Genomic DNA, 17,078 nt, shown 5'->3' on the forward strand with positions numbered 1-17,078 from the left:
AAAATTTGGACATTGTTTCAAAATATTTCTTTAAAAAAAAAAGCCTGAGCAACTGAAAGGAAAGTAGCAGTTTTATATTCCCCAAACTGAGCAGTTACTTTTCACTCCTCCAAGCGGTAAAAGGGGTGCTGCTGGTTGTATAACTTGAGGTGCACATATTACTCCTTTATGCTCAGTAGAGATTTCCTTCCTTCGTTAGCAACATATTAATTAATTTACTTCTAGTTTGATATTTTTGCTTTTACTTTATTTCAAGTCAGAATAGTGGTGTTGAACAGGACAGTAAGAAGAGGTACTCACTTAAAAAGTTGTAGGAGGCAGAGACCAAATGGATGGTTACCAGAAGGGAAGGGATGGATAAAATTGTAATAAGTTTACAAGGTGACACATCATTACTAGATTTAATGGAATGATTACACTGTAAGGTATAAAAATCCCAAACAACTATTCTGTGCACTCGAAACTGAAATAACCAATATAAGTTTGTATACAACTATACTTAATAAAAAGTCAAACAAAGTTTGTAAAGACTCAAGTATGACTATGAATATAGAAGACTAAAAAAATTTCCTTCAATTTCTCTTAGTACATAAGTAATATGACCAAGTGTCATATAAAATGAGAAATGCTACAGATAATTAGGACTGTCTTTAATGTCCTATGTCAATGAGCCTTTGGGTTAATGCAGTCTAGAGACAGAGAGGTGCTCTCACAGTTATGTTTGCAATTATTTTGGGTTCCTCAATTTCTCAAATACTATCCTAATTAAAGGTTCCCTAATGCTGGTATGTAATTGTTGATTTTTAAATTGCAACTGCAAATTACTTACACCCTTGAAAGTTCAATAAGCCTTTAAACCTTTTATCTTTTCTATTGATGTCCTAATCATGAAATTAAAGCATCTGTAGTAAGCAGAAGAGATCATGTAAGCAGTGGCATGTTCTCTATGGGGTACAAATCAATGAAATTATCGTGATGACTTTTAGTTCAATGATCTAGCTACTGGAAGTGGACACAGCTTTTAAAATTGATATTTAAAGCATGCATCATTTGCATGAACTATATCATTGCCTAACATTTTGGTTATAATGGCTGAATTATTATCAGTGACATCATATGCTCACAGAGTAATGCCAAATTCCCCCCAAAGGAAGCCCAGCAGATAACGTACATGGCCTTGAGCTCAGTCAAATAAAGATGCTAGAGTCTTATCTTCTTATTTTCCAGGTGCATATGTGCTCCAGGTCAAGGCCACGGATGCAGATGACCCAACCTATGGAAACAGTGCTCGAGTCGTTTACAGCATTCTTCAGGGACAACCTTATTTCTCTATTGATCCCAAGACAGGTAAATTTTTTATTAGAAATAACATTACCACCTTCAAATATTTAAACTTTAATTAAATCTTGGCATGGGAAGTTGCCTATTCTAATACTACAATAAAGTTTGCATGCACTGCAACTAAGCAACGGAAAATAGGGTCTTACCTCACTAACTATTTCCTTTGGATTGAATATAAATCTTTGTGTAAATATAAATCTTTCTTACATATGTGTGTCAGCTCCACATTTGCTAGTTAGAATTCTCTGTATGATTTACTTTACATTTTCAAAAGTCCTTGCTTTTTTAAATTTTTTATTATCCTGGCTAAAACAGACCTTTATTTCAGGTTTTCTTGGCTGGGTTCAATCATGTTCAATTTGGGCCTTGTTGACATATGGTATGATCATGGAGCTTTTATTGCTATTTTCATCAAAGGTTATGAATGATGGACTTGGATTAATAAAGTTTTATGCTTCTAGTAGGGAAAAGATAGGGTTGGAAAACTGGAAACACCAAACTAGTCTGTTTTTAAAACCAGTCTCATTTTTAAGTCAAGCCATTTAAATTGTTTTCAAAAACAAATATATAAGAATCTATGGGACGTCTAGAAAGGGCAGGAGGGTAGACAGAAATATTTTGTATTAGTTTTTAAATGAAATGAGGTCCCCATGCTTTGAGATAAACTGTTTTACATGCTGGATAGGAGAAATATATCAACAAATATTGAAGGGAAGTTATCTAAAATATTGAACATCCTTTTATCAGGCGGAAGCATGATGGGTTATTTTTTCTTATATAATTACTTATATTTTCTAAATGTACCATAATGGGTAATCTAATAGGAATAGAAGTATGAACAATACATGTGTCTAAAATCTTTTCAAACTCTAAGAAGCACTTCTCAGCGACAGAGGGGATGGAGGAACGAGAAAAGAGGTGAGAGATTGGTGAGGTATTAGAGTACAGTTACTGGCTTGCAGTGATTAACTCTATAGACTAGGTGAGTTTATGTACTCAGATTAAATGTGGGAGCAGAAAGATGAAGGACTTGATATTGGGGACATGACTACAGATGGAGCCAATATCTATCTTTAAGAAAATGTAAGATAAAATCATACAAAGATGAACTTAAGCAGACGGTATGGATAAAAATATAATTGTTAAAGTCAAATTAATATTAGACAGATACAATTATATGAGTCAAACACTTACATTCCCTTGACTTTACTTGTTAATAACCAACCTCGAATAAATTCTAATGTCTTTAGAAAATATTATATCATAGAAAAGTAGTATATTCGTAATATGGTTTATAATTGTGTATTTTTATTTTTTACACAATGATTATTATTTAGAACTGAAGATGAAACAATTCTGGCATAAACTATGGAATAGATTTTTTGAAGCATTGATTTTCACTGGAGACAGAAGTCTTGATACTAACAATACCTCAGACCACTAGACAGGAAAAGAGTGGATGATGAAACGCTTCATTAATAAAATGATAACTAGTTTTCATGCACAGAAACCATTAAGAAGACTTCTTGTCAAATTTATCACCTTGTGGTTAATAAGAGTAAATAAAAAATCAAGCATAATTGCAATTTCTCAGAAATAGTCTCCATTTGTTCCAGCCATATAGCTTTCTTTTATGATTCCTTTTGCTCTTATTAAATAAAATGCATGAGAAACTATTATCTTAAAAGTTTCCACATTTGAGTGTAGATGCAGTTAAAAACAATTTTTAAAGAAAGAGTCTCATCAAAACTTCTGGTGCCTAAGATTTATGAAGAGATAAATATAACCATTTATTTTTCATTTAAAATAAAGAAAAAATATTTAAAGATTTCTTTATTGACACTGTTGTGTGACAAACATTATTTGGATTAACTGAAAATTTTTTTCTGAATTGGTGTTCAAATATTCATTTATATGCCTTAAAATACCATTAAATATTTTTAAAACTCACAAATAGAGATAAATCTATAAAATATTAAATAACATTGGCATTGTTAATTTTATAGCCCATTACGTATGTATTATATTAACATGTTATGCTATATGACATACATTTTTACACTTAACATTTAATTAGAAAAACATTCACAATTTATAAAACATCAAGCAAGAGACATTGTAATATTTTACCTCGTGTAAGAAATCAAGATGTTAAATATCTCCATATAATTGATTATAGAATTATTTAATTGAAGAAGATAAACATGAATTACTTACCCTATGTCTTAAATTATATTTAAGATTATTTAAAATTATTTAAATCTTTCCCTAAATGATTTCAAAAACTAGTCTGACGTGGATAACTAGATACTGCTACTATGTGTATCATGTGGTGATATAGTGTATTTTCCTAAATTATCTGAGCCCCAACTTGGGAGAACATTATGATATAATTTATCTAAATTTAATTTTTCACTTCTCTGAATTTTAAAAATTTTATTGAGGCAAAATATACATAATAAAATTACCATCTAAGCCATTTTAATTGTACAATTCAATGGCATTAAGCACATTGACATTGTTGTGCAACCTTTATGACCATCTATCTTCGGAACTCTTTGACAATCATGTTCATTGTCAAAAATAATGTGTGTTTATGAGTGTTTATTTTATGTATTTAAACATATTTCTAGATTTCATATGAAAACAGTTAAGTGAGAATGGAGTTCCATGCATAAGATACTTGCCTCTGCCCTTTGTCCTTTATTCACAATTCTGATGGTATGTGCTCTGAGAACCTCTCCTAGCTTATGTTCAGGGAAGTCAGATAAAGGTTGCTAAGAGAAATCACTCTTTCTCGAGATTTTTGCTTTTTAAATTGGACTATCACCTTTATTTCAGGAATTATAATCTTCAAGGCTCTGTCCTAAATGAAACCTTCTGCCATATCCTGACTGATAATAATTTTTTTCAGGACTTTAAAGATGTGTTGGGAGCAAAATAAGTCAGTCACAGAAAGACAAATATCACAGGATCTCACTCATTTGTGGATTATACTGAACAACATAAACTGATGAACAAAAACAGATCCAGGGCAGAGAAGCATCGATCAGATGCTAAAACCTCAGGGGGAAGGTAGGGATAAGAAGGAGAGATCGACGAAAGGACTTGTATGCCTGCATATAAGCCTAACCAATGGACACAGACACCAGGGGATAAGGACATATATGTAATACCTTAATCAATAAAGAAAAATAAAATAAAATAAAATAAAAAAATAAAAATGTGTTGGTGTTTTGAGCCCCATTTAAAAGTAAAGCACTGCCCAGAGTTTATATTTTATAGTAACTATATAAATACTTAAGAGTGCTTTATTATTTGAAAATGCTTTTTGATATTAATTCAGAGTTAAGTCTTACAGGATTCACACACCTCAATTGGTGCTGGTGAGAGAGATAAAACTTTTTTCTCTTCAAGAGTAAAAAAAGAGCATTTGCTACAGAAAACAATCATTACTCTCCCGCTACCCCCCATTAGTACAAGGACTAATAGGATCTTAACAAGAAAAGAAAAACAATAGATGGTGATAAATGTAAGGAAGGAAATGTGTTAGGGGAATAGACAAGTATTAAGATGAAAAAAACAGGTTAGCTATTTTAAAATAGTTTGCATATCTGTAGTAAAATTACTTGACTAAAAACATTCTGCAGACAATGGTTTCCTTGTGAGAACCATTGCCACACTTCGTGAGAACTCTGTGTGAACTTCACTTGCCTAACTTCAAAAGTCATGGAACGTCAGCAGACAGAACTAAGAATGTTTGACCTTGAAAGGAAAGTGCTCTGGGGGGAGGTGCTACATGACTTTAGGAAGCTGGAGAGCTGTCAGGTACAAGACGAACTAGCCGTGTTCTGTGCTGCTGGAGAAATCGGCTGTCAATGGCTGCTATGAATTCCAGGAAGAAAAAAAATTTCATTTTATATATAAAAAAGATGTTAGTACCTGTCCATAATAAGAGTAGTGCTTTGTGAGATTATGTGCTTTAAATTGCTGGAAATGCTAAAGCAGATGATGAGTAATGAGCAAATGTTTTATCCTGTTGTTCAAATGACAGGATTTCCTTGATCCTCATGACTGAATAATATTCTATTCTATGTGTCCAGTCTTCTTTATCCAATTATCCACAGGTGGATACTTAGGATATTTCTATATTTTAGCTATTGAGAATAATGCTGCAATGAACATGGAGGCACAGATATTCTATGAGCCTCTGTTTTTATTTATTTTTATTTTTACTACATTTATTTTCTCTAGATATATGTCCAGAAGTAGGATTGTGGACCATAAGGTAGTTTTAATTTTAATTTTGTGAGGAACCTCCACGCTATTTTTCATAATGGCTGCACCAATTTTCTTCTCCACCCACAGTGTACAAGTGTTCTTCTCAGCTTTCTTCCAACACTTACTACTATCTCTGTCTTTATGATGACAGCCATTCTCACACCTGTGATACCTTAGTACGCTTTTGATTTGACTTTCGGTGATGCTTATTGATGTCAAGCACCTTTGCATGTGGCCATTTGTATAACCTCATTGCAAAAAAGTTATTCAGTTCCTTTGCCCATTTTTAACCGTTTTTTGTTTGTTTGTTGTTGTTGTTGAGTTATATGAGTCTTTCCTATTTTGGATAATAATCCCTTATCAAAGATAGATGTGCAAATATTCTCTCCCATTCTATAGATTGCTTTTTAATTTTGCTGACTGATTCTTTTGCTGGGCAGAAGCTGTTTAATTTGATATGGTTCTGCTTGTTTATTTTCAAGATGCTTCCCAGAAAGCTTATTTATCTTTGAAAAGCACTGTGACTTCCTTCCCCCACTGTGGTCTGTTTTGATACCACCCTTCCCATGGCAGGATGCTGCGGCCACCTGGGCTCTCCCTGGGTGCTCTGAAGGGCTGTGCTCCCCTGCTCTGCCTCCCTGGGGTACCCTACCCTATGTGATTTCCAGGTCTGCTTTCTCCACTTCTCTGAGATTGCAGCTCTAAAGCTTTGCCCGAGAGTAGTTTTCTGACACTGTGCTTAACGGCACTTGATTTCTTTTTCCTCATAGCACTAATCACCATCTGAAATTAGCTTAATTATTTAAGTACTTCTTTATGGCCTCCTCACCACCCCACATGAACACATAGCCATTAGATGTGCATTCCACACAAAAATCTTGTACAGAGACTGTATTAATTATTATCCCAGATGGAAACAGATGGCACCCCATTGGGCAATTTGAGATTCATTTAATAAGAGAGCTCTTTATTAAAGTGTGAGCAGACTGTAGGGAAACCATGGGACAGGCCAGAATCTGGAAGAGGAATACAAGTACATTCAGTAGCCACACTGGGGCTGAAGGAATGAGAAGGGCCTGGAGACACTGCGGGGTGAGGGACTGTGACAGGAAATAGGGGGGTTTCCATGAAAGGAATACCCCAACCTCATTCTCCTTTACACCATGCCATTTCCTGACAATTGGCCTAAGGCAACCAGAAGCCAGAGAACAGACAGAGATCTAGGAAAGTGTATGAAGTGGATCTGGGGGAATAAGTGGAAGAGTGTTTGCTATTATACCTTCAAACCTAATAACAGGGCCTGAATGAAGCAAATTTTAGTACAAATGGTCACAGAATCTACTGTTGCATGTCTCAGTCCTACCCTCAATTCAAGAAAAGATTATATAAATATCCTGGATTATCACATGTAATGTTTTCTTGCTCATATGTAGTATGGAATTATTTTTATCTCAATTTGTTTTCAGCATATTTAACGCATTTTTACAAAATAGGCTGATATCCACCGGGATTAAGGATCTCGATACAATATGTGGTGATTGCAGATGGCGAATATATCCCCTGGAAGACTTGCATTCCTGGATATATATATTATTTTAAGTTTATAATTCCCTCAGCCATATATTTCCATTAATTTTGGCAGAAATAAAATCCATTTTCTTCATTCTTGTTTTTACTCTAATTACCATCTTAATTATATATGTTGGAAAGTTTATTAGGTTTAACACACTCAAAACCTACTAGGATCCAATGAATATTTACCTATCTACTCTTTTCCCCCACCAATAAATAGGATGTATTCCAGATTAATTAAAGTTTGTGGTGTCACTCCTACAAAGTACTAATACTGTTCCATAAAATGCATGTGTGTGTGTGTGTGTGTGTGTGTGTGTGTGTGTGTGTGAGTGTGGTGTGTTTTTTTTCTTTTTCTTTTTTTTCTTCTTCATTTTAGGCTGCAGCTATTATTACAGAAGGTTGTCGCTGCATCTTTATATACAACTATGGAAAAATAGAGATGGGCTCATGAACTGAGGCCTAGGACCTGAAATAACAGAATGCAGCATTTCTTTCTGCTGGTTACATTCGACGAGCACTTAAGCCGAGTCCTTGGCAAGGTCCCTCCCTGCTCAAGAGCACACAATGTACTTCTGTTTGTTTGGCTTTAAAAGTTAAGCAGTTAATAAGCAGTGTGTACCCAGAAGAGTAACTTCTTGAAAAGTAGGTCTGTTTCCCTTCAGGCTGATTCCATGGACCACAATGTTTCAAGATTCTCTTCTCACATTGAACGTTGCCTGAATCCCTAGATTCAACTCTAAAAATTTAAATTCTACCAGTGTCATATTTTATTTCCCGGGGACAGGGGTTTTAAGTGGAAATGGTTGTGGGGAGCAGAAGCACATCATACTCATCAATGAGATTTCTTTGAAACTACGTGAAGGGCTCTGTTTGCTCTCTAACTTCTAACACGCCTTCCGGTTGAGCAGCATTACACCGGAAGTGGGGCTAGAAGGAGCAGAAAGGTCCCCTACCAGGCTCAGGATGGAGCAGGAGGGCGGGGCAGTTTGAGGTCATGATGGCAATTGTAACAGATCACCAGAAAGAAAAAAAATCTAGGCTTAAGTAAGTCTGTTAATGCTTACTTGCTCTCTTTAGTAACAACCTAATATATGTGTGTGTATGTCTAACACATTTATACATTTTCATATTGGAAATATTCATATTAGAAATTAATTGAGTAATATATACATATGCATTTTTCATATTGAGAATGAATTCAGTAAAGATAGATCTGGTCAACAACAGGACAACACAGCATGCATATGAATTAAAACCCAGGCATTTATCTAAAAATATAAGCATTGCAATGCAGGCAGAAGTCATATAGCTTACGGCATGTAGGACAGGCCATTGAGGTGCAGAGGTGAAAACTTTTAGTTAAGAGACTTGGGAATGAAACATTAGAAAACTGAAATGAAGAGAGGAAAAACAGATTGGAATAAAAGTCAGTGCCAATGCATGAATAAAGCAGCGGTAGCAAAAAATGGAGCTTGCCTTTTTTGCAACTATTTCCTGGCAAGGGTTAGAAGAAATCTTAGATTGTAGTTAAATTTGAATTAGCAGCAAAACAAGATTTGGTAAATTGATAGTGGAAAGAATAGATTAAATGGGGATTGATATTTAGCTTATGATTCGGAGGTTGTATTTTGTGTCTGTGTCTGAGAGTTGATATTATCTTTGTCCTCATATGTGCTACTTTATTTAAGGAACAACACTATCAAAGACACATGGGTTTAAGATAAATCCTCTGCAATCTTTTGCTAAAACTACTGGCTATAGATTGGAATTTGGCATAACATTTATTTATAATGTTATTTCAACAAATCCAGAAGGTTTTAGTTATTTCACTATGAATAAATAGAAATGGAAATTAATTCTACACTTGGGCACAGAGTGGAAAAATAGGATATGTATATATGCGTATATACTATATGATTCATGATCATAAATTTAGTTATTTATAGATGCATTCATTTATTCAGCCAATCTTTCAACTAGTCAGTTATTCTAACTGAATTCCTTCTAAATGGCAGGCACTATCCTAAATGGGAGGTAACTTGGTGATAAGAGAGACAAGGTCTCTGTAATGACAAAGTTTCATAAGACTTAAGTAAAAAAAACTAGTGGCTAAAATAATTAAGAGGAATCTCTAAAGACAAAATAAAATATATGAAGGGGATACTTAGTGCGTTTAAAATAGTAATGGATTTGACCTAAAAAAATTAAGAATGAAGAAAAAAATGGTCATCTTTAGAAATCTCTCAGTGTAATCGCTTAATGTTTTTAGTATATTCATCTGTAATTGGACATTTTCATTCTCTTTTAAAGACAGGATCATTCTGTATAAATAACGACTGACCTGCTTGACTAATAAATGACCACCTGTTACAGCTGACGCATTATTCTTCACCCACATTGCCACATTTCATTCTATGGCTGTCACCATAACATGTTTATGTCCTAACCACACTTTGGGTGTTTCAATTTTTAAAAGACACATAATTTTTGTTGTTGTGTCCTTGCAAGTGAATCTAGGTAGAATCATTTTCTTGTTGTGGACTATTTTCTTTTGGAAACTACAACTTGTGATATTTATCTTTTGTTATCTTTTTCCCTTAAGGTGTTATTAGAACAGCTTTGCCAAACATGGACAGGGAGGTCAAAGAACAATACCAAGTCCTCATCCAAGCCAAGGACATGGGCGGACAACTGGGAGGGTTAGCCGGAACGACCATAGTCAACATCACCCTCACCGATGTCAATGACAATCCGCCTCGATTCCCCAAAAGTATGTTCTTTCCTGTTAAGTCTAACTCAGTGCAGCTTTTGAAAAATGCTCTTACATTTCAACCAATACTACCGGGATTGCAATAGTTTTTCAGATACTTTTGGTCTTTGATAAGCATAGAGTAATGGATAAAAACTAAATGACTTCAGATTTTCAGTTTTCCATTAGACTCATGCACAGTGTGACTTTAATAGAAAATAACATAAATGAGTCAAAACTTGAACACATAAGTCTTATGCTATCAATTTCTGTGGAAGTAAAATATTCACAATAGATTGGGATATTGCTCTAATTCATTAACTGAAAGGTAATACACTTGACAATTGCAATGTATTAAGACATATTTCACATATATGTCACCATGTTATTTGCTATATCATTTAATTACCATAAGAATTCTCTGCCGTCTTTTTAGTGATTATGTGTTGAATCATGCTCATATACTTTTTTTTATCAGAGAGATTAAAGTGATGCTATTTACATTACTTTAATTCTATTTTATTTTGATTTTGCAATAGGTAAACATTGCTATAGTTTCAATGATAATAGAATGATTCATACATGTATCCTCTCTGTTACTCAGTTTCTCATTGAAAATGAATACCTCTCACTTGCGTTTTATCTAGTTTTCTTTTGCAGTGTTACATTTAACAGCCATCAGTACCTGTTCGATTTCTGATACTTTTTCAAGGATTAGTTCAGTGTTCCTGGGACTTCTGATACAGAAACTACATGTTTCTATTTCTGGTAAAATAAGAAATTCAAGCAAATCGCTAGGTACTCATTTGCAGGAACAGTTTAAAAAACACACACACACACAAAAAAAAACACCCCAGAAAATGATTCTCTTCTTCTGACTCCAGAAGCAGAGTTTAAGTCCATCTAATAAAGTTATGTAACACTGAGAATCTTAATGAAATGGGCATTTTATTCCTTCAGCTATGCTGTTTTCCATATTTTACTAATTTGTCATTTTTTCCTTAAATTTATTATCCATTTTTATGGAAATATATTTACTCAGTGACCATAAATTTTACTTGCCAATGTTATGAGTGGCAATTAGAAATCATCACACTTTAGCAAATGCAACATCTGTATGAAAAATGGCTGGATAGCATTTGTTGTGGTTAACAACACAGAGCGTCTTAGAGCAATACGTTCCCTTACTTTGCTATTAAGGGAAACAGAAAAAAATATAAATTAATGTTAAAAAGGAGAAAGAAATATGCATCTGATTATCTAGCACATGAGAATAATAAGGAATATGTTCCCAACCCAACAAGCACGGCTGTTGTTTTCTTCTACTGCATATATGTGACCAGCTGTAATAGCTAATTGAGGAAGATGGATATGCTCTGCTTTTGATACAATGTGGCATTGGGAACCTGGGTCCTCTTTTGGGTTTTGTGCATATAAAATATGTTCAGTCCAGAGTATAGGGAAGAGAAGACATCTTCCTAGAGGATGTCAGTATTCTTATCCACAAGGAGGATAGTGGAGCTTTTTTCAGATGAGGAATATAAAACTCAGCCAATGAAAGGATAGAGCTCTTGCAGGTATGGATGGAGGGCGGTTTGTCAAAGTCTGGGAAGGCCGTAGGTGCAGGGAAATGGAAATGTCTCCAGGGGAGAGGAACTAGTATGCTCAGGAAATCTGGATGGAGTGCAAAGGCCCCACTGAATCAGGAAGGCCACTTCCAAATCTTACCTAATGAAAGGGAATCTGGATGAAGCCGTAGGCCTGTTGGAACGCTGCATTCCTTCTAACTTGATTTAATGTGAAAATCAAAAAGTTGTCACTTTCTTTTACCTGTTGCTCTAAAACCGTTTGTTAGAACACAGCTGCAAAAGAGTTGCATGGCATATGTTGAGTTGTCACCATAAACAGAGAAAAGAGAGGGCAGCAGAAATATACCAAGTAGATCCCTGTGATCAATTATTTTCTGCTTGTGTTACATGCATATTTGAACTATAGTCTGAACTTTAACAGGTGAGAGATATTTTTAAATCATGAGAAGAAAAGGAGCATTCACATTTTGCATGAATAAAAAATTAATCCCCTTGAAATGTTACATGCCTTTGTGTCAAGCCCTTTTTACTGTGCTGTCATTTTGAATTACATCCTTCAGGGGAAAAGACAGAATCCATTTATAAACAGAAAGCCATCTCTTTAGAAGCCAATGTTCTTTTTGCAGGAATATTTCTCACGGGGAGCAATTAAACTGCATATATGACATAAAATTACAAACTGAAATAATGGCCTTTTGAATGTAAAAGTCAAGGTAACATATATTCTATCCATAAATAATAACTGGCTAAATTTGTTCATGCCTGTTAAGCAATTACACTGAAAAAAATATCTTCCTTTAGAGGAACGTCATGAGTTACATTTTTCATTGCTTAAAAGGCACAAGATAATTTCTTAACATTTACTAATCATATTTTGGGATTTTTGTGTGTACATTTACATATGTGACATTGTTAAACACCCATTACATTCATTTTTCTATAAATCTGTTAGAGATGAAAATAAAAAGCATATATATTTGTATCATTCAAATATAAATCATTTGCTCTTTTATTGTTGTAAAATAGATGGTTTGTGAGATATCAGAACTTCCTACACATTTCATATACTCAGGGTGACAATGATATCGACTCATACATTACTATGTGTCATGCTCTATGCAAAGTGACTTGCATATATGTTTCCATTTAATTGTTATATAATAGTATAGCACTAGCTCAATTTTAGAAATAAAACAGTAAGGCTATATGATTAAAAAATCTTAAGTAACTTTCCCAAGATCACATGGCAACTAGGTGAAAAAAACCAAGACCTAATTTTATGCAGGAACTTCTGAACTCTAACATTTGATCACTCTCCTTCTTAGAAGGCAATTTTTGAGGGCAGTGTTTAGCCAAAAAAAAATCCTGCACATATCCCAGAAAACTGTCCATAAAAAAGGCAGTAATACCATTTCATCAATATAAATAATACCTGGCATGTTAAAGGAGCTCAGGTCAGTCATATGAAGGCAAAATACTTTCTTTGCAAAATCTTTTCCATTGAGTTATGAAGCTGCCATCTACTCTAGTAAAAGATATCTGTAGCAGGTCTTCATCTGTTAAAGTAAGCATGTTGACTGTTTCCATTATTTGAATTTTAAATGACTATCTAACAAGCTGATCTAAGTTATGCATTATGAAATCAAATCAATTAAGTGATGTGCTTAATTCACATAAAGCAAAATATCCACACTTTTCCCACTTAGTCTTTTTCTGCTGTATATTAATTTTATAATGAATATAAAAATGACTGAAGTGAAATGAAGCAATTTTACTCAGATTAAAAAGTATATACTGATTGTTAATATAATATCCCTAGTATCCTTTAAAAGCTTATTTATTTTATTATCTTTCCAGTCTATGAAAATTACATTATAGTCCATTAAAAATTCCTTCATCTTTTATATATTATATATACAAGGCAAACTATAAGACAAATATCTACATACATGTAATACCTATATTACAAATGCAATAATACTCCAAAATAGAAATATGATCAAAATAATTATTGCCATAAATAGGATATGGTAATTAGATCCTACTGGGATCATCCTATATAGTAAAAGGCTAATATGCAAATCAACCGAACAGTGGAACAACCAGTCGCTATGACGTGCACTGACCACCAGGGGCAGATGCTCAATGCAGGAGCTGCTTCCTGGTGGTCAGTGCTCTCCCGTAGGGGGAGTGCCACTCAGCCAGAAGCCCTGAGCTGGGCTCAAGGCTGGCGAGCACAGCGGCAGTGGAGGGAGCCTCTCCCACCTTTGCTGTAGCGTTAAGGATGTCCAACTGCTGGCTTAGGCTAGCTCTCCGTGAGGTGTCAGTAGGACATCCATCAAAACCTCCCAGACTGTGAGATGGTGCAGGCCTGGCTGAGAGACCTCCGCCCCCACCCAAGTGCACAAATTTCATGCACCGGGCCACTAGTTAAGAAAATAATTGTGAATAACATAAGTTGAAAAGAAATATACAGTAAGAATTTCACAATAAAAAACGATATTGGTTATAGATTGCCTCAACTCTGAAAGAGAAACATGTATTTATGTATCTCTGTGTGGTTTTGAATACAGGGGCAATATTTTATATCAGTATCTTAGGAAAGTAACGTTGATAACTTGGTAAAGGCTGAAGTAGAGTGTAGATGTTGCACACACCCAGGGCAGTTGTTTTGAGGAGATACACAGAGGCAGAATTGAGTGATGTTTCAGTGGCAGAATGGAAAGGACTTGGTCATATAGGGGATTCAGAGATATGTAAGATAAAGAGCCTGTGAAGAAAAACATTGAGGAGAAAAGTGGTTTCTCAGCTGCTATGATGACATTTGAGTAGAGATGAGCAGGAGATGGTTGAAAATAGAGGGATCCTCAAAGAGAAGTCTGAATCAAAAAAAAATTTCTGATGAACATAAACATAGAAGTGATAAGTGCAGTCTGAGGCATGGATAAAATTAGGCAGATTATAGAAGACACAACTCTCTTTAAATTTTAGATACAAAGAAATCCAGGAAAGAGAATGAACAAAGATATAAGGAGAACATAAAATCTAACCATGTAAAAACTTTAATGCAGGGTGGGGCAAAAGTAGACCTACAGTTATTCATATGGAAAATAATACAATACTTAATTAATAACAATATAAGAATAAACTCTGTGCTTTTCACACTTACAACTACAAATCTACTATGCACCACCCTGTACATAAACTTCTGATGAGTAGGTAATTTTTAATCATAGAGGTGAAGGCATCATAAAGTCACCATTTGTTTCAAATGTTTTAATTTTCTGTATTTCATATTTGCCTTATCACTGGTCTTAGTGTGTTCATATAGGAAAAGAAATTGGACTTCTAAAACATTTCTTTAGAAGAGTTAAACCAATTATAAGAAAACCCAAAAACCATAGAAATAAAAGATTTTGTACATAAGAAATATATCACATTAACAAATACTAGAGAAAATAAATTACATCATTCAGTGAATAATGTTGCATTGATTGCTAGTTTTATTGAAGTGTAAATGTAAAAAAGTCTAAATCAATATTTTGTATTGCATTAAGGGGATAAAAAAATTTAATCCCTTTCCTCCAGAAGCTCTATGTATAATGAGGAGATGGTTAAGTTGGTGGGAAATTATACTACCCAAGGTAAAATAAGTGATAACCTTACATACAGAATGATATATGAGTGTATAATATGCACACCCAAATAACTACAGAGTAGACCTGAGAGGATTTTAAAGGAAATAGCACCAACACTGATTTCTGAAACCTGTAAGAATTTGACAGTGTGAGAACAAATGTGTACCAAAATATTTTAGACCATTGCAAAAGCAAGATGTATTATTAAAGAATTGTGAAAAATGGCAATGAAAAACAATAAAATAATTTAACAAAAATTAACTGTAAGCTATCATTGAAATAACCGGAAATATAATTTATGCAAAGGGAGATGAGGAGTAGTAGGAAAATGAATCATTTTAGGCATAAGCAATAAAATTGGAAGAGATAGGGAGCTTTCAAATAATAAAAGACATGCCATTACAGAAAATGTAAACCATTGTGTACATACACAATATATGAATATGTGATGAATATTTAGAAATAAAATTTGCAAATCAATTAATTAGGTGCAGTTAAAAATTTAGTTTGGCTAACAGAAACCAAAATTTTATGAGAGAAAACTCTACCACCAAATTTAATTTTTCTAGACTCATAATATTTCAAAAAATATTTGTGAGTCCCTGGCCTGTGTTTCTAATTGGTTAGAGCATAGGCCTGCATACCTGATAGTCACAGGTTCAATTCCCGGTCAAGGGCATGTACCTGGGTTGCAGGTCCAATCCCCACCCTGGTTGGGGTGCATTTGGGAGGCAAACAATTGTTGTATCTCTGTCACAGTCACATTGGGGTCTCTCTCTCTCTCTCTCTCTCTCTCTCTCTCTCTCTCTCTCTCTCTCCCCCTCCTCCCCCCTCTCTTCCCCTCTCTCTTTCACTCTCTAACATCAATGGGGAAAATTTTTGTGAGAAATAAATGCTTTGGGTGAATAAATATCACCTTGTGTATTTCACTTCCAAATATTTTTCAGGAGCTTAGTTTATAAGATGCTAAATTTACTGATAATTTGAGATAAAGCTTTATGGGGCGCGCGCGCGCGCGTGTGTGTCTGTGTGTGTGTGTGTGTGTGTGTGTGTGTGTGTGTGAAATTATTGAGCAATATCACTCACACCTCCTAGAGAAGTACCCATTTACTGGGTTCTGTTAGATAGATCAGAAATTATATCTACAAGGACAAAAGAAGAGTTTACATATTTAATGGAGCTTTTAAGGAAATATTAAATGTACACCAGAAAAATGGATGAACAATGGAAAGCTATTGATGCATTTAAAATGTTGTGAACTCTTGCCAACTCTTCATCATGTTTACTATTATGTAATGGGGAGAGTGGTTAGTATATAAATCACATTTATTAAAAATAGATATTTTTGAGAATCAGAAACACTTTTCATTCTGGCATTCATTAAGTAATATAAGTAGGTTGTTTTTCATTGCCCATGTGTAATTGGTTTGGTTGGGATTTCCAATGCAATTTCTTGAAAAATATTATAAAGAAATTCATTTTGCAAGGAAATATAGATATGTATTTATTGAATTTACACATTTGTACTTGAAAGCTAGAAGCTAGGTAATAAGGATGGGAGAATTGGAAACACGGAAGAGGTAAAATAAATGTGGATGCAGAAACAAAAGTCATTTTATCTTTAGAGTTATATTTCTTTCCCAGAACACTCTTAGATCTCCTAATTCTCTTTTCTCTATATCTTCATTGATTTTGCTCAAGAAGCACTGAAAAATGAAACTTTTACCAAATAAATCCTACCCACTCAATCCACCCTTAATTGGAATTTGCATTCATCAGTATAGCTGATTTAAGAAAAAAAAAATGGATGTCTTGCATTAAAACACACACACACACACACACACACACACACAAAACCTTCTATGTGAACCCAATGTTGTCTCTATTTGACTAACACTCAGGCAA

At 34.3% G+C, this 17,078-nt stretch overlaps 1 protein-coding gene across 1 annotated transcript in view; it reads left to right on the plus strand.

Annotated features, from left to right (window-relative positions):
- CDH12 (cadherin 12) overlaps positions 1 to 17,078 on the plus strand; it is a 178,221-nt gene that overhangs the window by 109,387 nt on the left and 51,756 nt on the right. The window contains exons 3-4 of the mRNA XM_059691876.1: positions 1,228 to 1,347; positions 9,800 to 9,967. Coding sequence (XP_059547859.1) covers positions 1,228 to 1,347; positions 9,800 to 9,967 — 288 coding nt within the window. The remainder of the gene's footprint in view (positions 1 to 1,227; positions 1,348 to 9,799; positions 9,968 to 17,078) is intronic.

This window comes from Myotis daubentonii, chromosome 4 (assembly GCF_963259705.1).
Source record: "Myotis daubentonii chromosome 4, mMyoDau2.1, whole genome shotgun sequence".
Lineage (NCBI taxonomy): Eukaryota > Metazoa > Chordata > Mammalia > Chiroptera > Vespertilionidae > Myotis > Myotis daubentonii.